This window comes from Paramormyrops kingsleyae, chromosome 15 (genome assembly GCF_048594095.1).
Source record: "Paramormyrops kingsleyae isolate MSU_618 chromosome 15, PKINGS_0.4, whole genome shotgun sequence".
NCBI classification, from domain to species: Eukaryota; Metazoa; Chordata; class Actinopteri; order Osteoglossiformes; family Mormyridae; genus Paramormyrops; species Paramormyrops kingsleyae.
The window spans coordinates 13,907,201-13,929,318 of NC_132811.1; the positions used below are offsets into that span (position 1 = coordinate 13,907,201).

The 22,118-nt window shown below is 42.7% G+C and overlaps 1 protein-coding gene across 4 annotated transcripts; it reads left to right on the forward strand.

The window, feature by feature from the left end:
• The first annotated feature begins 1,990 nt into the window (after nt 1–1,990).
• plppr4b (phospholipid phosphatase related 4b) lies at nt 1,991–21,339 on the forward strand. 4 transcript variants are annotated; one of them, XM_023804471.2, is made up of 7 exons: nt 1,991–2,331; nt 8,741–8,926; nt 10,790–10,919; nt 11,749–11,944; nt 14,407–14,464; nt 15,798–15,971; nt 17,478–21,339. In XM_023804471.2, the coding sequence occupies exons 1-7, from the start codon at nt 2,254–2,256 to the stop codon at nt 18,744–18,746; spliced, it is 2,091 nt and encodes a 696-aa protein (XP_023660239.2). In that variant the 5' UTR covers nt 1,991–2,253; the 3' UTR covers nt 18,747–21,339. The 4 variants fall into 4 exon arrangements, with proteins under 4 accessions (XP_023660239.2, XP_023660240.2, XP_023660241.2 ...); XM_023804472.2 differs by lacking the exon at nt 1,991–2,331 and having other exon boundaries at nt 8,807–10,637; XM_023804473.2 differs by lacking the exon at nt 1,991–2,331 and having other exon boundaries at nt 8,813–8,926; nt 10,520–10,919.
• Nucleotides 21,340–22,118: the final 779 nt, after the last annotated feature.

Here is a 22,118-nt window from a genome sequence, read left to right on the forward strand (position 1 = left end):
AGCACAATTAAGAAACCAACACAGAAACACAGGACTGCTAACCAATTATCCATACAAGGGCACCCTATTTAAGGCTCAGGTGCCAGTTAGGGCATTCCCTGACTTGTCTGCTTTGGCACTGCCCACTTCCAGGTTGCCCCACTTCCTTTGACTCATCACCATCAGTATGAGTACAGTAGTAGTAGTAGTAGTAATCATAGCTGTCTTGCTTATCAGCTATGTTTCACCATTGATTGCTTGTCTGTCTTGGATAGCAGTGTGACACAGTTGTTGTTTGGATGAAGCTTCTGTGTTTTGCTGTGTTTTTAGAGTATTTTGTGTAAGAAGTATTCTGTTAAGTGGTATCGTGTCTCCTGCCTTGTCATATATCAAACCTGGTTGCCTTATTGAGTTAGAGAAGAGGATTAGTTATTTCCTTGGGTGAAATTCCTAGGGTGGTATAATCTGGCATGTTACCCCTCCCTTTTGGGGCAGTGAAAAGAATTTAACAGGCAGGAAACCAGAAAACTCAAAAATCCTTTTCCATATCACCACAGAACAAACATTCACAACAGCGGACTGAGGAGCAGGACAAAGGCAGGCACTTAAATAGACAAATAACGAGGCCCAACAAAAGGCAGGTGTGAGTCATCAACACAATTAACCAATGAGCACAGTGAAGGGAAACAGGCCACAGGTGGAGAAACTTAACAGTTAACAAGTACAGAAACGAGGGAACTTTAACAAATACCAAAACTAGGAAAGGAATTTTGGCACACAACGGAGGGCTAGCACTAGGAAGGACAAGGAGCACAAACAGAAGCAGAAAGGAATTAAACTGGACACGAATAGGATTAAAATAAATAAATAATAAAACACTAGAAAACAGAAAATCAATAAATGACAGGTGTGAGGCTGGCTTCAAACCCATGACTGCAGGGTTGTAGCCATGGTACTATACACTCAACCCACTGAGCTATGCAGGGACCATGCAGAGAAAGAAAACACACAAGGATTATCACTCCAGGAATGACAAGCCGGGATGGCCAGCGACACCTGCTGGCCAAATGGGGAAAAGACACAAAGGGCAGGACCAGATGGGTGCTGACCCTGACATTGCTAGTCAATAGAGAACATAAATGACAAAGCTAACCATAAATATTTTTTGTTTAGACACAGTCCAGGTCGTGATGTAATAAGCATTAACTCTGGGTTTAAGGTGGTTATATTGCCTGACTTCTGACTTGAGTCTGTCAGGTGTAACTGAGACAGGTGACTGGGACCAAGTGAAAATGCATAATGCAAAGTGCCGTCTTAGGTGTCAGAGATCAAATTAACTCAGAAATAGTACATATGAGGTTTCTGAAAACCCCTTTCTTGACACTCGGCTTAGTTTAAATGGATAAGTATTTATTCTCTTATCTAGATGTATGATGTAGCCTGTTTCAAAGCTTACCTTTCATTACGAATTAGCAACAAGTGACAGTAATATACACTCAGAGACCACCTCATTAGGCTCTCACACACTTGTATCGCAATGACCACTTCTAGGGTAGATGTGTATTCTGAGAAACCAATGTTGTACTGAGCTGTTGTACTGAGCTGTTGTTTTGCACTTGTGACTTTCCTGTTAACTGTAATTAGTCTACCTATACTCCTTTCCCCTCTGTTAATAAGGTGTTTGCGGCTACGGATATGTCATCGATCGGATTTTTTTTCCTTTTGTTCTTCACACCAGTATTAAACTCTAGGCAATGTGGGGCATGAAAATCGCAGGACGATTGGTGTTTGTGATATGCTCGAATCACCACTTAGCCACCAAAAATCACACCCTGTTTAATTAAAATCAGTTAGATCTCAGATTCCCATAAAACAAAATAATCTCTCCCGATTGCGTCTGTGTGTGCCAAACGCATCCTTCAGCGGTACCGATGATACAGATGTTCGTGCTTTATAGTGTGCCAATTCCTGACGTCATCTAGCCTAATATCGCACGTTTGAATGTGTCCTCTCGCACAACCCTTTGAGGATCCGTAAAGTGTGCAGCTAGCATAGTCAGCGCATGCAGAAGGATGAATGGTCCTGGATGCTTTTGATGCCGTTAAGGGGGTGATCGGGCGATCTTGTTTTGTTTTTTTTTTTTGCGGATAAAGAGCTCATCCTCAGCCGCACTTGGCGATGCAGCCTGGGGCAGAGTCAGTCGCACGATATTTTTAGGCGAAAGTGGCGCACCGCTTCTCCTTCTTACCCTGAAAGAGTCCAGAAACACCCACCATGTCTGCAAAAGACAGACGGAAAGGAAAGTTGACTAAAGATAGCGTCACCTTGCTGCCCTGCTTCTATTTCGTTGAGGTAAGTCTGCATGTGCTTTTTTTAAAAAAATACTATTCATTGAATATAATTTTCTGGACCGGAGCTGAATATTTGTCACTATATGTTTACTATTGTGGAATAATCGTAAAATATATTGCATTATACAGGAAATACTTTAAAAATCGTCTAAAATGCCTTAATGACTACTGTTTTAAGAAGTACTGTCGGTTAAATCCAATGCTACAATTCCCAAATATTTTAAGATGTGATTAATAATAAACCGTTCTTTTTAAATTTTAACTATTGTACGTAATCCTTTTAACTGAAGCTTGGTAAGTTAGTGCTGTTGAAATAAATGATAGTATTTATCATTCTATATTATGCGTTTCACTCAAAGGCTACAGCGTTGTCATGGGTAAAATGGGATTTTTTGTGTCTAGGTTTGTATGATTATCATCCGTGGTTGAAAGCTTTAGAGGATAAAGCAGAATTACCGAATTGCATGGATACATTAAATATACCTGGAGTGAGTGATTACACAGAACCACACAGAATAACAATATAACACAGGAGTAACCTGATTTCATGCTGAAACCGTCTCTTTCAGCAACCCATATTGTATGTTATGATAACGATTAAGTTACATTCTGTGTGAGATATAATTCATTGTTTGGATTTTAGTTTTCATTTATATAGCAGCTATACTTAATCTATATTGATAATCGCAAGAAGCAGAACTGGGTCGTCTTGGACACCAAAGTTTAATTTGTTATAATTTGGCATTATAATGGCAGCTGTCAAAAAAATCATCAGCTTCAGAACAACAGGATGAAAGCTGATTTTCACTGTATGTTACTGTGCACGTTAGACACAGTCTTTCAGCTTGAGTGAGCTTTCAGCCCCAGTTTGCCAGCTTTTTAAAGGGTGAGATTCAGGCTAATTCTCCAGCGTGGTGGTAAGTTGGTATGTGAACCATTCTTTAAATAATTTAGTCCGACCACATAAAGTCAAGATGTCTAACCACAAAAATCACAGTCACACATCTAAACCAATATGCCATGTCTGAAGTTTCTCAGGTTTATTTACTTGTTTTGTTTTTACAGGGAACTTGATAATACATACAGATAATGAGAAGTAGACCTTTAAATGGGTATGAACTTTAACTGTGGTCCCTAGTGCAGAAGCAAAAGATGGCAAATTCCCATACATTAGTCAGCTTAATTCAGTCATTTGACCCAGCTTTGTTGCCATCTAATGATTCACTGGTTCTCAGTCAACATTGAGTGATTAAGATTATCTATCCGTAGATTCTCCATAATGGCATATCTAGTACAGGGTGGCAACGAGCCTGAATCGTATCCCATGCAGCATAGGGCACAAGACAGCACTACACCCTGGAGGGGATGATGGTCCATCACATGCACGTACATCAGGTTTCCCAGTTCTGGTCCTGGAGGCCCGTCTGCGACACAGCTTGCAGATCTTCCTGGTCAAACAAACCTTCTAAACTTGGCAATTAGCTGGTGAGCGGAATAAAGTGTGTCTGAGCGGGGGAATCTGCAAATTGTGCTGTAAACTGGCCGTCCAGTACCAGAATTTGGGAACACAGACATACTCGCTCACATTATCAGAAATTTAGAGACACTAATGCACCCAACTACCTGTCTTCAAACTTTGGGAGGAAACTAGAGTGTCTTGAGGATGTGTATCAGAAGAACTTACAGGGCTGGGGGGGGGGGAATCACACTCCTGACATGTAAAATCACAGCACTACCCACCAATGAAGAGCACTTTTACTGAAAAGTGTTGTTTAAAAAGCCTTGCTCAAGGACACAGCAGTCATGGTTTGGAAGGCAGCAGTGCTTACAGTTGGCCCAGCTGTTGATCAGTCTCTCTTGCTTTGGACAGGCTTTCTGGCAGTACTGCAAAGGCCTGGGCCTTAGTCTGGCCAGCCAGAAGCCATATTGGTAAAACCATACCTTCCACATAACCCTGCAGAGTGGATTTCGCAAAGATTATCGTGCTGGTTTACTAAAGAATTATTACCAGGGCAAACTTTTGTTGAAGCAGTTTGGTATATTGATATAAAATGCAATCATCCATCCATCCATCCATTTTCTGTAACCGCTTCAGGGTCGCGGGGAGTCTAGAGCCTATGGGTGCAAGACAGGGAACAACAGGACACCAGCCCATCACAGAACACACTCACATCTATCTGCAATTTAGTAACTCTAATTAGCCTCAGCATGTTTTCAAACTGTGGGGGGAAACCAGGAAACCCCATGTTGACACAGGGATATGCAAACTCCACAGACACGGAGCCACAGGCGGAAACTCAAAGCCCAGTCCCAGAGGTGTGAGGAAACAGTGCGAACCACTGTGCCACCCCACAATGCAATCAGTACATCTATCTATTCAGCAGACAGTTTTATCCAAAGTGATGTACGATTGAGAAAGCAGGGCCAGTCTTTGAAGAAACTGGGGTTCAGGGTCTCGCTCAAGGGTCCTACAGTGAAATCACTCTGCTGAACTCAGGCCTTGACCAGCCAGCCTACCAATCACAAACACAGCACACCAACCCACAGAGCAATACACAAATAGATATTCCGTGCTTGATTCATCTTATAGTCAAAAGATATTCCTTATTTATAATACTTGTGGGCAGCTTGCTGGCTCAGTGGTAGACACTCTACCCTCGGGGCTCTTGGTTTGATTCCCACCTGTATATGAGTGGAGTATGTATATTATTCTTGTAAGTGATTCTTCTGGGTGCTCTGGTTTCTTCCGAAAACATGCAATTAGGTGAACAGGTATCTCTGAATTGTCCATAGTGTGTCAGTGTGTGTGGCTGTGTGTTTTGTGATAGACTGGCATTTTGTCTAGGGCGTCCCCCTGTGCCCTCCGCTTCAGGCTCCCGGCTTGCTGCCTCCCTGTAGATACACAAGCTATTGTGGAAAATAGACCAATAATACTTGTTGCAGGCAAAAGGTTAATCAGATCTGGCACATTAACAGCATACTGTAGCATAATGTAACATGCATTCAGTCTTATGGTCACACTCCCAAGTGTTAATCTGACACCAGAACATGTCCAAACTCCCTCAGTGTTAATTTTCCACTGGCAGGTCTGCCATGTGTATGCCCTTCACTGTACAGTGTTGGGTTGTTTTGAAGCATGTTGTTAACTCAAGACAAATTATGCGATTAATTTCCAACCATGGCAATGATGTTTTCTTGGGACTTAAGGAAATGCGTCCAGTATTTCAAAGTACATTGTGGCACCTTGCGGAAAGTGGAGTTTTATCTGAGGATTTTTCTTAACTAACACTGGCTTTTCCACTGCAGTGCATGGAATGGGGTCTTGTAATCTCTTATAAAATTCTCTGTGGGTTTCTCAGAGGAGCAGGGAAGAGTCTGACCCAAATGTACCGTAATGTGTCACCACTTCTATCGCATTTCACCGCAAGGGACTCCAACTGGAAAAGCCTGTCCTATAAATTTTTTAGGATGTTATTGGGGTTATTATTGGTATGTGTGAAATTGCTTTAGCATGTTATAAAGCCATATGATAGATTTAAAGCGAGTATATAAATAAATTATGTCTGTGTGTAAGTGTGGGTGATTAATCCTTTTTTGAGAAATTAATTTAGTTTTCCATGTTAATGGAATGTAGAACACGGATTGATTGTGAGTTATAAATATGAAATGTTTTTGTTTGTATGCTTTTTTTCCTGAATTAAAATATATTAATTGCATTAGTCTTCAATACATAAATTAAGTTAGTTCGTTCCAAAAAATGTTTTAAATACTTTTCACTGTCTAGGCATTCAAATTATTTTGAAATGTTACACATTTATTGTAATATGAATGCATCTGTATTTAAATCCCCCACTAAATCAAACAGAGCTGGAGTCAGTTCATAGCTGCAACTTCAATAAACATAGCTCAGCAGTCCCGGTAGCAAGAGCCATTCATAAGCTTCCAGAGGACAGCTTTCGCTAAGGGCTGATTTGCATTTAGATATTTTAAAACCTTCTGCCCTTTTGTATTTTCAGTCAGATGGCACTTTACTCCTGTATAACAAGCATGCTGAGAATCTGAGAGACTCCAACAGAGGACTGACTCTCCCTCGGAGCATAATGACATTTGGTTACAATGTGCTTGGGATCCGCTGCACAGTGGTAGGGAATTGGCTGTGTAAGTCATTTGTGTAATAATAAAAAAAAACTTAAGGTCTCCAGTCACCATGTGTCCTAGTATGACATCATGTCCTATTTACAGTACCACTGGACAAGCTGGTTCCTTATCAGCCCTAGACAAGGGTTGGGAATCTGAGTTACCATCTTCCATAAACACTTATCCTGTATCGTGTTATCCATTACCAAGTCTGAGTCACAATCCATCCATCCATCCATCCATCCATCTTCCACAACAAGCCATCCAGTACCTAGGGGTGGGTTTGTTGTTACTGGGGTCTCACTCAAAAATTCACTTTGGGTTCCCCTCACCTCCATAGTGTCTCTTTGTGGCCACCGGGGGGCTGTACTGTACAGGCACTTGAGTGAAGAGTCATACCAACAAGCTCCCAGACTCCCAGACTGGAAGGCCTCGCTGATGAAGCAGCAGATGTCTCTACAGCACACAGGGCAAATCACCATGCATCAGTCAGTCTTCCATAACCACCTATCCAGTACAGGCTGTGAATCTGAGTCACTTTTAATCTTCCATAACCACTTATCTAGTACTGTGTTGTGAATTTGAGTCACCATCCATCCATTCGTCCATCCATCCACCCACTGATCTATCCATCTTACTTCCATAGCCACTTATTTAGTACAAGGTTGTAAGTCTGAGCCATCAACTCTTTATTACAGGATTTGAAGCCTATATTCTGTAGTTTAGAGCATAAATGGCAGCTTTTTATATCAAATGTATTACAGATTCCAGGCTTTTTGCTTTGGCCTGTGGAAATCAGATTATTTTATAACACCTCCTAAACTGACATATATTCATACAGCCAATATATCTGCTAAATGTCAAACATTTTTTTACACTTTAAATTGGAGCCAGGGAAAACAAGCTGCTGTACTGATAGGGGCAAAAAATTGGCATCGTCTCAAAATTATTTAAAGAATCAATTGTCGCACCAGGCTGTTTGTTTGTATGAATTTAACAAGTTAACTAGCTTCTATGAGTATAACCTTATAGACAAAAATGCTGGATTTTTTTGGCATGTTACTTGGTTTTTTGATCAATTTAGTAAAATACAGACTCTCCTCTACGTACGAATGAGATATATTCCGAGCGCCGTTCGTAACTTGAAATGTTCAACATCATATTAAGGGTATACGCAAGTACCTGTACTAAGAACGAAGATGGTGGGAGTACGCACGCTACGCTGCTGTGCAGCGGGAGTAGCAGGCAGAAGTCATACTACCCGGAATTGACGCACAGAAAAAAAATTGATGTTGCGGACAGGAAACGGGAGTCCAATGAACACAATTTGGACTTACAGTCCTCTTCGTTCGTACAGTATGTCGGAAAGTTCATAAGTTGACAGTTCGTAAGTAGAGGAGCGTCTGTATTCATTTTGCCTGTCCATGCATTAGGATTGAAGATGAGATCCAAGTCAGAAACATGACTTCAAGTCTAGGCCACAACTTAAATTCTGTAGTAGGACTGCAGTAACGCAACTTTCACTCAGCCAGCTTGTCTTTGTGTAGATCAGCCAGACATATTAGATTGACTGCATGGTGATGCCTGCCAATAGACTGAGGCCTTGGAGAGGAGATTGTTAAATATGTCATGGCATTCATTCCACTGTTTGGAGATGAGCAATCATGAATGGTTCGCTTGGTTTGATTTTTGGGTCTTAGTCTTCCACCCTGGATACAAATATAACTTTTTTTCTAGTTGCCACAAACAGATTCATTTACCACAAACAGATGCATATGTCATCTCTTCTAATTAATTAGTCTGAAAAATAACGAGTGAAAATGTTCTGCCTAATAAACATTGGATATAGTTACCCTAAATGAACGCACAACTCCTGCTTAAATATTGGTCTATGAGGATCTTGTGTGTTGTTTTTATTTTGGTTTCCACTCCATTGTTATTACTACTGATATGCTTGTATATAATAAAATGTTGCCAAATTGTCCATATGTGTGAATGGTGAGTGTGCCCTATAATGGGTTAGCGCCCCATCCTGCGTTATTCCCTGCCTTGTGCCCATGGCTTTGTATAAGACAAGTGGGATCGAATTGTATGGTAATGAATGAATGAATGAATAAAAACAAATGAGACAAACACATGGGGATGATAAACCTGTTTCCACCAAAGCACAACATGGATGTATATCTGTGGCAAGTATAAGCAAAGTCAGCCGTAGACGTAGAAGCTGAAGATGATCCCGATGCTTGATGTGTGGCTCCTCTTCTCGCTGACAGCTCCCCATCTTGGCCTCGTCTGTGGTCAGTCTGTACTTCCTGGAGCTGACGGACATGTTCAAACCCGTGCTCTCGGGGTACACCTGCTACGACCGGAGCCTGAGCCTGCCCTACGTGGAGCCCACCCGGGAAATGGTCCCCTTCCTCATGCTGCTCAGCCTGGCCTTCGCCGGACCCACCGCCACGGTCGGTCATCACCCGTCGCTCGGCATGCATTTTTGGAATGAAAGGCCTAGTGGCATTTAAATCAATGGTCTAACAGCCTGAACAAACATATCAGGCTGCTCCCTACTAAAAAAAAATTACTTTATGCTTGTAGCTAGTTTAAGCTGGTTTTAGCTGGTCTAAGATGGCCTTAGATGGGCATGTCCCAGCTTTTGCTGTTCTTTGATGGTTTAGGTGGGTGGGTCACCAGTTGGTCATGCTGATGTGGCCAGCCTATCAAGCTGTTCATCCTGGTATGACTAGCTAAACTAGCTAGAATGACCATCATAAGCTGGTATGACCAGCCAAACCATAATGTGAAAACATACCTTAAGCTGGTCAACTACTGTATCATAATCTTGAAATCTATATTTCAGCAAGGCTATCAGCTAAGATCACAACGACCTGGATAATGAGGTTAGAGTTTGGAGTTTATAACAATGGCTACAGTATATCATATTAATGCTATCCACCAAGCGCCAGTTACATTTCTGCGACATTTTTATCCAAAGCAAAATACCACCGAGAAAGCTGGTGCAATTGGGGTTAAAGGCCTTGTTCAAGGACCAAACAATCACTCCGGCAACTACGGGAACTGAATCGGCACCCTTTTGATCACAGGGATAGAGTCATAACTCGTGGATCCCGATAATCACGACACAAACACAGGATTTTTTTGTATAGTCACTACCATGACTACATTGTCCTTTTTATTTTAAAGACCAATATCAATGACTTTCAACTGAACCTGTATTTAAACAAATAAGCTCGTAATTGTATTTCAAACAGTTTGATTGGTCGTGCACCAATTTCCCACATTTTTTACGCAGCCTTAAGGGGCGCCAACTAAATCACATGCCCATGTTTTATTAGGGCTGTACTGTACAGGCACTTGAGTGAAGAGTCATACCAACAAGCTCCCAGACTGGGAGGCCTCGCTGATGAAGCAGCGGACGCCTCTACAGCACACAGTACCCACATCCTGCTCGTGCACAAATATGGGGAATCGTTTGTATGTTTGTTCTTCCGTTTCCTGTGTCATGTTAGTATGAAAACATCACAGAAATGGAAAAGCTGCAGATGTGTTTGGCTCTGCGCCCTTTCTAACTGCAAAATGAGGTCACTGCCTGGTGTATAACATTGTCTGCAGGTGGGTCAGGGAATTGATTTGAAAATGTGTTCAGCTTATAGAGTACAAATGCTAGTGAGACATGGATGTTCTATACCATAAATGCCTTTGTAAAAGCAAAAAATATTGTCTAAATCATTTTCCTAAATACATAAACCAACATGTATCTAAACTCAGCTATCAATTAGAGGTGGTTCAGCTCTGTATTCTACCCAGAAGGCTTGAGTCCCAGGACCCACAAGCTTACAGAGTGAGACTTCCAGGTGAGAATGCCCGATCAGAAAGGGCTCAAACTCAGAAAATAACCAGTTGTATTTCATTCTCAAAGTGGTGACAGCTGGGCTGCACATTTAGATATCACTCTCAGCTGTGCAGAAAAGCTGGAAAACAAGTTTACCATGACAAACAGATGCGTCAAACATGTGCAATTCTTTTGCTCATATTAGGAGTTTTACTGCTGGAGGATGTACAGTACTGTGCAGGCCCAACATTCTCGTGTTCAGTATGGACCGATAAATGCAGTGCCATGTTGGAAAAGGGGCCACAGCATAGCTGAAAGTGAAGGTACAGTAATAGTACTGGAAGCCAGAGAGGAGGTTGTGTAATTTGACAATGGCATGGAAGAAAAGTGTTGTGTTATTTTAGCTCTGCGGCTCTTAAAGTAAATATTCTTAGACCGAAAACTGATTGTACAAAATGATTCATCCTGCCCACAGATAATGATTGGGGAAGGAATTCTCTACTGCTGCTTGATAAAAAGGGGGTACGTCGCCGGAACGGAGCTGAACATCAATGCCGCAGGCTGCAACTTTAACTCGTACATTCGCCGAGCTGTCAGGTTTGTGGGTGAGTGTCTGTTTTTGTCTGTTTTCACAGGCTGTTCTTGGTCTATTACGGACAACAATGGACTTTAATATACTATTCAAATTCCCACCCCACTCATGCGTGAAAAATAGACTTTTCTGTCACTTTACACACATAAGACAACAAAAATGTAAGATTTCAGAATGATTCATGCACATCAAATAAGACATTATATAAACAGTATGTATACAAGATGTCAAGCGCACATGTTCAATTTCATATTTATTCAGGGAGAATTATTTAAATTTCATGCACTTTTATGCAGCTTCAAGGTTACTCAAGTTCCTGCTTGCTCGTGGGGGTTTTACTTACACAAAAATGTTCTGAGGGCAGAGTGAAAAACAATTGGTTCGGTGAGATAACCAATCAAATTGTAGAGGGGTACAAGCAACTAATGGAGGCGGGACCAAGACATCTGATTGGCTGGTCCCGCCTCCTCTGGTTGCATAGACCCACCTCCTCTGCAATCTGGTTGGCCATCTCTCTGAATCAATCTTTTTTTCCATCCGCCCTCAGAACATTTTTATGCAAGTAAAATTCCCATGAGCTTCCTGCTTGCTGGATCCACTCCTAGTAGTACTGGTCGAAACCCTTGTGAGGCCCTGGGCAGGCTTCAGTGCTGGCACCTCCCATTCGAGACAAATTGGCTTGCTAAGTCACCCCCCCGGAAGGTGACACACTAGGTGTCTGCCTATGTGCCCTTTTAGCACTATCACACGGGTGATGTCTTACAGCTCCTAGCATTTACTCTTAAGACATACTGTTGGCTTACCTCTCTTAGAAATTCCGTTCGCACTTCTCTCCTCACCAGGCGTTCACGTGTTCGGCCTCTGCGCCACCGCCCTTGTCACCGACACCATCCAGCTGTCCACCGGCTACCATGCGCCTTACTTCCTGACTGTCTGCAAGCCCAACTACACCACGCTGAGCACATCCTGCGAGGAGAACTCCTTCATCCTGCAGGACATCTGCTCCGGGACTGACCCATCCGTCATTAACGCCGGCAGGTAACTTACAGACCCGAAGTGAGGGATGGAGCTGTTCAGAATCACGTAGAAGCTGTGACCCGATGGTCATTTCCGGAACCTGTCCATGCAGAACCCCTCATATGTCTGTCTGCAGTCCTTGAACTACTTCACCATTAAATCACGTGCTATGCTATTTGCTAATTTAGCTAGCAATGACATGAAATCCTTGTAGATCCATATAAGCCTTGGAATGTGTTATATTTAGTTATTAAATGTAATGGTACTCAATGGGTGTACAGTACAGCACAGTAACTCAGTGGATGAAACCATTGTATCATACCCCCAAGGTGAGGTTTGAATCCTGCCTTCTGCTTTGCCACCTGTGCCGTATAATATGGAATCATCCTGTATTGAAACATAAAATGCTGTGTCCCATTTTAAACCAATATGGGACACAATTTGTCCCATATTTTCAGCTAAATTTATCATCATGGACGGCGGGGGACTGCGTGTCCAGTTTGCATGTTTCTCTCATGTTATGCATATCTGTACAGAAGAATTTATAATAGCAATATGTAGTGTGGGATAAAATGTATCCTTTTATATTACTGCTGTTAAATATGAGCACTGGGAAATTTGACAGGGCAGACAGTCAGGGCTGAGATCGCAGAAGGGCGAAATGGCTTTATGGATGAATTACACTGCCTCATTATATCTGCCTGGTGGGTGGCGATCTGCCTTCTCTAGCTGGAGCGCAGTTCTGTTAGAGCTGGGGGCAACACGTTCATGTCTCACAGGAGAATCACCGAAAATAACTCTATGCGTTTTTAGAGCAGAGCACCTACTTACGTCACGAGACAAGGCATGTTTTATTTGCCAGGTCTGCAGATGCTCTATTATGGGGTTTATCCTGAAAACGTGAGACAATAGAACAGCTTTGTTGACTATTTCAGATTATAAAAATAGATTGTGTGTAGTTACTGTGTAACAGTTTCATGTAATGCATCCTGAGCTATATATTTTATTTGTATAAGGATAGAAAGTACATGCAATTTACTAATGTGGTGTCTCTAAACTACATTGCATGTGTGAGTACAAGTCCCCTGATGGTCTGGTTATGGATGGATGGATGGATGGACGGACAGGGCAGGGCAGTGGTTAGCACCGTTCTCTCACACCTCTAGGACCAGGGTTCGAGTCTCTGTCATGGCTCTGTGTGTTGCACGTATCTCCCCATGTTGTTGTGGGTTTTCCTCTGGGAACTCCAGTTTTCCCCCACAGTCCAAAAACATGCTGAGGTTATTGGAGTTACCAAATTGTCCGTAGCTGTGCATGTAAATGCTGTGCATGTAAATGCTGTGCATGTAAATGTGCACTGTAATGGGTTGGCATCCCATCCTGGGTTGTTCCCTATCTTGCGCCCATAGACTCCGGACTCCTTGCGGCCCTGAACAGCACCAGTGGCTACAGAAGATGGATGAATGAATAAACAGATTGGTTTACAGATGGATTTTTGCTGATAAATGAAAGTGTTTCATGCCGAACATGCATTATTCATGTATGTTATCATGAAATTAAAAATCCAAAGATGACATATTTTCGGGTGAACAGAAGGGACCAGGTGACGGATACTATGATACTCTGAACGTTTTTCTTCCACTGATTACCTTCCATTCTTCCTTCCCTCTTATTGAAACAATCATAAATTAATTGAATGACTTTCCATGTCTGGTGAACAGATAGAGTTGAAATGGGGCATTAAATTAAATGCAGAAGCGAAGACGCTAACCACAAACAAGCAGAGCATTTCACAGCTCAGTGTGACCATAACCTCAACCGCAAGATTACTTAAGTGAAGATTTCTGAGATTCTTGTAAATTTTATATATTTACACATTTAAGGCATTCCTCTGTATGACTACCTAGAAGTATGTTGGACAGGTAGTCATTTATATATAATATATTAAATTTATATTGAAATATTAGAAAGTTGAGAAGATACACTGGAATACATAAAAATATAAATCTTATGAAATGTTATTTTTCTTATTCTTGATTGAAGGAGCATTTTTTAATTGCGCCTTATGAAATCGAGCGAAAAATCCGGCCTGTTTATGGGTAAGCTCTCTGATTAGGAGCTGTCTGTGTGCTGAATGGGTAATTGCCTTCTCTGTCACCGCTAAAGTAAATGACGACGATAAATCACCGGGAATGCTGGTTTAACGCGGAAGGGAAATACCAAATGTCACACGCGTGCGGCCACACACAAATCTGGGCCCGAGGGGGCCTCAAAAATGGATGTTTATGGCAGAGTGCACACACAGTGCCCCGCTCCAATCGCAGTTAAACGCAGTCTGGCGTGCGTGCACATTGTTGTGATTCGAACCCCTCCTTGCCGTGATCAATTTTCCAGGGTTCGTGGGGGGAGGGAAGAGAATCCCGCAAGTTGCTCTCCCGTGAGCGACATTCTCACTGTAATTTTTCTCCCCATTTCCATCTCAGGAAATCCTTCCCATCCCAGCATGCCACACTGGCAGCCTTCGCCGCTGTGTATGTTTCGGTGAGTGACCAAAGCCCCCCGTTTGCCACATTGAAACATTCGGTGTAGGTCCCGAAAGCTGCAATCTGCTAGAATAAAACCTCGCAGAAGTGCTACTGTAGGCATTCATCTGTCAGAGTTGTGTAATTTAGAAAAAAGCACATGGGCAGACTTGGAAAAATCACAGCAACATTACAGCGTAGTGTGTGCAATAGAATGGATGAAAGTTACAGCCATGTCATACAAAAAAACAACAGTATAATGCTCAATATTGCTTGATTACAGTAAATCTAAAGACATATACATACAGCCATGGAACAAATTAAGAGACCACTCTATATTATTAAGCAAATCTGCATTTCTATATCCTGGTTTAATTGTGGTTCTGCTGGCAGAAGGCTACGCTGTGCAGCAGGTTGCTTCCTGGTCCAAATTTTCACAGCAGCACATAAGAACAAAGTGAAGCTGGAAACACTGGGAACGACCAGAACCCAGCCAGGTAGAGGGCGGAAGTGACTTACTAATGCCAGAGATGACGGTTAACTTATCCGACAGTTTCTCGTGAATTGGAGGATATCTAGTGACCAAAAGGAGCAGGAAGCATTAAGTGCAGGTGTGAAGTGATAGGACAGTGTGTATCAGGCTCCTAGAAGCAGGACTGAAGTCCCATAAAGCGAGGAAGAAGCCCTTCATTAATGAGAAACAGAGAAGAACCAGGATGCAGTTTGCAAAAAAAAAAAAAAGTGTATTATTCACAGACACACATCCATAGACTGAGAAATGAGTGGAACAAAAAAATCGTATGTTGGTTTCTTAATTATTTCCACAGCTGTACATTAAAATTAAACAATTAGACAATCAAATTTCAATGAATCCGTCAATGAGTAAATAAAATTCCATAAACTTCCTTATTTAAACAACCAATAGCTTCATTATTAATCATATATGTATACAATGTGTGTGTGTTTATATATATATATATATATATATATATATATATATATATATATATATATATATATATATATATATATATATATATATATATATATAACATGTATATAGTGGGCAGTGGTGACTTAATGTTTAGAGAAGTGCACTCGTAGTTGAAAGGTTGCAGGTTTGAATCCCTGACCAGCAAGGCACCACTGAGGTACCCTGAGCAAGGTACCGCCCCCAAGCTTTGCTCCCTGGGCGCTGAATTAGCTGCCCCCTGCTATGTCATATATGGGTTAAATGCAGAGAACATATTTTGTTGTGGTGTGTCGACAATGACAATTAATCACTAAATTATAAAAAAAAAAAAAAATTGCAATATACATTATCAGAATGACTTCTGTCCTTTGCGCTCCAGATGTATTTTAATGCGACACTGACTGACTCCTCGAGGCTCCTGAAACCAGCGCTGGTCTTCTCTTTCGTCATGTCCGCCATCATATGCGGACTGACACGGATCACTCAGTACAAGAACCACGCCGTTGACGTCTACCTCGGCTTCCTCATCGGAGGGGGAATGGCCGTCTACCTGGTAGGTCTTCTTCGTATAAATGAATGGCTTCCTTCCGTGCTAAAACTTAGCATGCTTAGCTGGGCAGTTAATGATACCGACCAGTGACCCAAAGGGCGCTAATTCAAAGCTAACAGGGAAATGTGAGGAAACCAAAAACAGCTTCGGTTAAACCTATAGGTGTATGGAGGGGCTATGAGACTGTCTGCGGCAAAAATGGTGACGGCAAACAGAACCACGTGAGACAAAGATGGGAGGAACGACTGAGGGACTGGAGATGGGATCAATGAGTGCGGAGGAGCAAAAGCAAATCCAATAGCTGGCAGAGTGATTTCACTGTTAGGTCCTTATGCAAGGTCCTTAACCTCAGAGTGGTGGCTCTGAGGCTTGGGATCTGTGCCACTAATAGGAAAGTTGCTGGTTCAAATCCCGTGAGTGCCAGAAGCGGTCCTACTCTGCTGGGCCCTTGCGTAAGGCCCTTCACCTGCAATTGTTTTGTCCTGGGTATGACGTTACTCCAGCCCTGCAAGGAGGTTCTCCCACTTACAGGGAAAATTTGGGGGTTGGTGTCAGGATTGGAACTCCAGCCACCGGAAAAAAAACTCCATTTTGAACTAGTGCAGTGCTGAGCTGCCCTCAGGTTCTCATGCCTGAGGTGGTTTGTTGAGTGCTGTATCAGCACATGCTCTTACCTGCCTCTCTTAACCTCAGCTGCTTCAAGGACTGGCTGACCCTGCCTTCTGAAATGTACGTGGCTTTGGGTATAAAAGCATCTGTTAAGTCATTGTAAATGCAAATGTATTCATTAGCTTGCATGCAGATCTGCTAGGGAGAGCTCAACTTTCAAAACTGAACAATTACACCAGATTTGGTATTTATATGTTTTTAAATCATAGCCAATCATTAAAATCCAAGAAGCAAGTCCTGCACCAGAACAGGGCAGTTTCCGTTCCATTTGAAAAATGGTGGTTAATTCCAAATTTTTCTTGGTTCTGAAAAAAGGCATTATTTCTTTGTGAATGTGAACTCCGCTTCCTGGACAGCTGGAGGACTGTTTTGGGTTACAGGAGTCCAGCCCTTTCCTGCCTTGCAAATAAATGTCAAATGCCCTTTTGGTTTTTAAAATACAAAGCTCAACCTCAAGGACACGGGCCAGTAATTTTCACAATCTCATTTCACTCAGAACATAAAAGCAAAGTAGAATGTGTGGTCTTCTAATTGTATATCCTTCCATCCTTCAATAAATCATCCATAACCACTCATAGGGTGCAAATTTACGGTTAGCCGGCAACCTATCCCAGGACACAGAGACCAGGGCAGGACCCTGGATAAGGTGCTGGGCCATCACAGGGTATATAAATGTTCCTTCTGTTTTGAATGGGTGTTTTTTTTTCTCTTCCGCTGTGACACAACAGCTTTCACAGGCGATAAACTTAAAAGTGTTCTGTTGACAACATTGGCGCAAAGCTGTCAGGGGCCAGATTGCAGCGCTGTGAATAACCAGTGTTTATTCTGTACGGTCACCAGGGGCTTTATGCTGTCGGCAACTTCCAGCCCGGCGAGGAGCTCTCGAGCCGGCCGACGCAACCTCGTGAAGTCCAGCAGCCCCCGACGGACCAGCGCCAAGAATCGGTCCGCCATTTGTCGATCAAGAGCAATTCGAACAGCAACGGTAATCCTCCACGGCCCGAGAGCCTCATCAGCCGCAACCAGCGCAACACCAGCTCTCTCACCAACCTGAAGAGAGCCACTGCCAACGTGGAGGTCATCACCCCGAGGGTCCCTATGGGCAAAGAGAGCATGGTGACCTTCAACACCCTCCCTAGGGTCCACACATCAGCCTTGGAGGACCCTACCCGACGCAACGCCACCATGCACGCCACCATGGACGCCAACCAATCCAAACAGCTGCTCTCGCAGTGGAAGAGCAAGAACGACTCCTGCAACTTATCCCTGCAGTTGATAGAGACGGAACTCAGCCACTCCCCACAGGGGTCCATGGAGATGAGGTGCAACTCTGAGCCGGCAGGTGTGGGCATCAACGGAGACCACCAGGGTCCTGCGAGCCAATACATGAAACTGGCAACCAGCACCAGTAGCGGCATCGCAGGAGGCACCAGGGTGTCCATGCCGTCCCGTCCCAGCTCCACCCAGCTGGTCCACATCCCCGAGGAGACTCAGGAGAGTGACAACATGTCCCCAAAGAATAGTTCCACACGCTCCAAGTGGCTTAGCATGGCTGAAAAGAGTGTGGCCTGCAGCCAGCCAAGGATCATGCAGGTCATCGCCCTGTCCAAGCAGCAAGGTCTCCTCCAGGGAAGTCCCAAGAGCTCCAGCGGCAGCACGGTCAGCTGCACCGGATCCATACGCTACAAGACACTGACAGACCAGGAGCCGGTAAATATTGTGAGAGTAGAGGCCCACCCAGAAAACAACAGGTCGGTGGTGCAGGGCCCGACACCTAATGGAGACGGCTCTTGGAAGTGGAACTCACAGGAGAGGGTCAGCCCAAGGCAGTCATACGAGTTCAACAACCTGAATAGAGGCTCGGAAAGCTCAGGGTCCCCGAAGGATGGCAGTCAGCATCTCCACCACCAGGCCGTCACCACCATCCGCGTGACCCCAGTGGAGGGGGCAGAGGGGACCTCCGAGACTCTTTCCATTGCTTCCAGCCAGGACTCAACCCTCAGGAGAAAAGGGAATGTCATCCTCATCCCCGAGAGAGGCAGCAGTCCAGACAACACCAGGACCATCTTTTATAAAGGAACCTCGCAGAGTCAAGCTTTCGGTCGGTGATCTCTCCTTGCATCTGTGGCCCCCTGTACAAAGTTTATATGTGGTCTTGGGTGCTCTCGCGTCCACCCACAATATTATGTACAATCAAGCCAGTACCAGATGGACACAAGGCTCACTTGTGCATGATGATCTTTGATGTGTATCTGTATATTAATGCAACATCACAAACTTGGCGCTATGGTGAACTTGTCAGCTAGCTAACTTCTTTTACACATCACGTACATGTGATTTTGCAAAAATCATTGAAGCTATTTCAATTGTGCCAAAATTCCATTTTTGTTCAGCTTTGCTTTATTTTTTTATGGTTTTACCAATTTTTTTTTCTCGTTTTGTCAGACTGTAGATCTTTTAGTGATTCTTCTGGCTATTGTTAGGTATAAACCAATTTGTTGTAACACTCGATATATTTACAGTATATGGACATGTATTCAGAAAGAGAGAAACAGAGCTATTGCATGGAAGACCATAGAAGTTTATTATTAAGGATGTCTGGCATTGCGCTCTTAACCTTCATCGTAGTTTCTGCTGTAGACATTGCAATACATCCACAGTGCAGAAGCACTGGATTCTGGGATAGGTCAGCATGTCCAGATGGACTCAGGTGCCAGGTAAAAAATGGCCTCTGTCCAATAGAATGAAAGGACACGTGTACATTGAGAAGTCTCGGGGGTAATGCTATTTTTGTGTTGAATGTCACACTAAATATTTTTTTATCAGTGACAGTTAAACTGAGAGCATTGTGTGTGTGCGTATCCACTTTCAAACGAAATAACCTCACCATTAAATCTCCACAAGATTCATACACAGTTTCCTGGCTTGGCTTCTAACAAGAACCACTTTTTCAAACGTGTCATGTCCTTTATACAGTTTAAATGTAAGCTAAATGTTATTTCTTGCATAAAAACATGAAATCACCTTAAATTTGCAATATAAAATGCTTCAAGCGGAGGAAACTAACCCCTTTCTAGGAACAAAAGGTGTTTGTATAATACTTTTTCACAGATGGTTTTAAATACAATGTAAGACTTTTTTAGCAAGTGTATTAATTAGGATGCTCTCTTAAATTAAATTTCATCCAAATAGAGGCAAATTTCAGATGTGTTCCAAAATATATATTTCTTAAAAATAACCGCATGGGGTATTACATACTCTGACGGCTGGCTTTTGTTGTGTCCTTTTCACATTCATTATCCTCTAAATTGTTAATTAATGTGTCTGCTGCACTCTACTGACTTTTGAGAGGGGGGTGTATGGTATAATGACAGTTCTCCTCCCCACTTTGCTCATTTCCCGTTTCTCCCTTTATATCGGTACGTTTTCTGCAAAAACCTAGTGGCTCATTTAGCACTTGGGCTTTTGGTGAAATTCCAATCGAAAAATGCAAGTATTTAGTATGCACCATTTGATCATTCCAAGTTAATTCAGCTAAGATAAGCTAACGTCCGTTAGCTTAGATATTTTAGGCTTTCCTGCAAAGGTTCTGCGGACCTACGTGTCTCTGGTCCTATTCAGGATGTTCCAGATCTTAGAGCAGAGAGGTGCGCTAGTTTGCACAGCTCTGTAACACAAAGATGTGTCCTTGAAGGTGGATATGCTCTGTGTCGTCCGGAGATGAAAATACTTGTCAAGCAGCTTCCTTCAGGCACCATCTTGCTGGTAAAATGAGAGCAGAGCTGGCCGAGTTCCGCTCGCTCCCAGGGCCTTTTTGGAGGGAAGCCTTATCTGTCATCAGTTTAAATGATCACATGACCACTGTCCCCTTTAAAACACTGGCAAACTGCTCTTATGTTCGAAAGCAGTCCGCCAGAGGAAAACACTAAATATGGACCCAAGCAGTAAATTACAGTAGCTTGATGTGTTGATAATGCCGATTATCTGGTTGATTGCATGTAAATTGGACCAAGAATCGTCCCACTGTCAAAAACTGCAACAACCGATATTTCTTTAATGTTGCTGGAGTATTAGCCTTTACAAGATACGTCAAGGAGGACTTGAAATGAGTTTATGTTACCATTTAACTCATATGTTGTACCAATCCAAAAATGTACATAAACATTACTTATTTAAATGATACCGTATTGTTAATGTATGTGCCAAAGGGTTTTTAAACGTTTTTTATAGTGTTTTCCTCCACTTCTACAAATATATAATATTTAAACTATCAATTGTTCTTACATCTCCTCTCCATACTAGTACTTGTACAATTCTGTTATTTCAGAGAACACATTATGTCACATATGGATACTGGATTTGACACTAAGTAGCATCGATGGAGATTGAGAGATTGTGAGTGTTACATTGTGGATTGTAACCTATCTGTCACTGTGTACACTGAGGAACTGTGATGGTCCTCCCACCAAGCACTGTACAATGTCTGCGGCCCTGTTTCTGTGCTGGAAACAAGGCATAGCCAGACGACGAGATGGATTCCTCAAGGGGGTCAGTGAAAAGCACCTCCTCTCAACCCCCTGCCCTATACAACAGCTTTAGAACAGATGTATTATGTTACTGTATATTTTAGGGCTTGCAGACAAATCTCATGCTTTTGTCGATCTGTTGAGATACATATTTGCTAATAAAGTTTTTAAAAACATATCTGTTCCTATTTTTCTTTCATGAGATATCAGGATTTATGAAGTTTGATCACCACCTTATGTTCCCTCTATGTAATGATCTCATTTACTCTCAGCAGGAATTTTACGTAAGACCGCCGTCATTGGTACTTTTCAGGGGTCACACACAGACATGGGCTTGTTTCATTACATCGTTGGGTGCATCCAGAGATGTATTTCATTGTTCATCAAGGAAACGTCTCCTAGGGCTGTTTTAGTCTATTCAAAGCACTTCACACAGCCAATTACTCACATTCACGGCTCTCTACTTTTCCACATTTTTATCTCACTGATAAAAGCAGCCCCTCCAGCGTTGTTTGCCGGCACAGCTAACCCCCATGTGGGGCTTTTCTTCTTTATGTGCTTTCATTTTAAACGTAACAGCCTTGATTATACTCATAGGAACATATAGCCGGTACACTTAGGGAGCGTCATCCCGATTAGCATCGTCGTATGTAATTAGCATCGCGAGCGCCGAAGTGGGTCAAGGAGCCGACCTGAATTCATCAAGAGCATCTCCTGCTGAAACTCATTCAGTAGATGAAACGCGTCAGTAGATGTCCGTTCAAGGAGGGGGTGGAGGGAAGCATCATGGGTAATTATTCGGTGGCGTTTTCACCGGATTAAAACTATGAAAAGATATACAAAACATGTTCCTAGCTAGCATTGGTAATTTGCAATCACAATGGTGAATGATAATCGAGTCCTAGTGACAAACACGAGCCTACCTTTGCTTTGCTGGAACCAAAGGTGTGCTCTT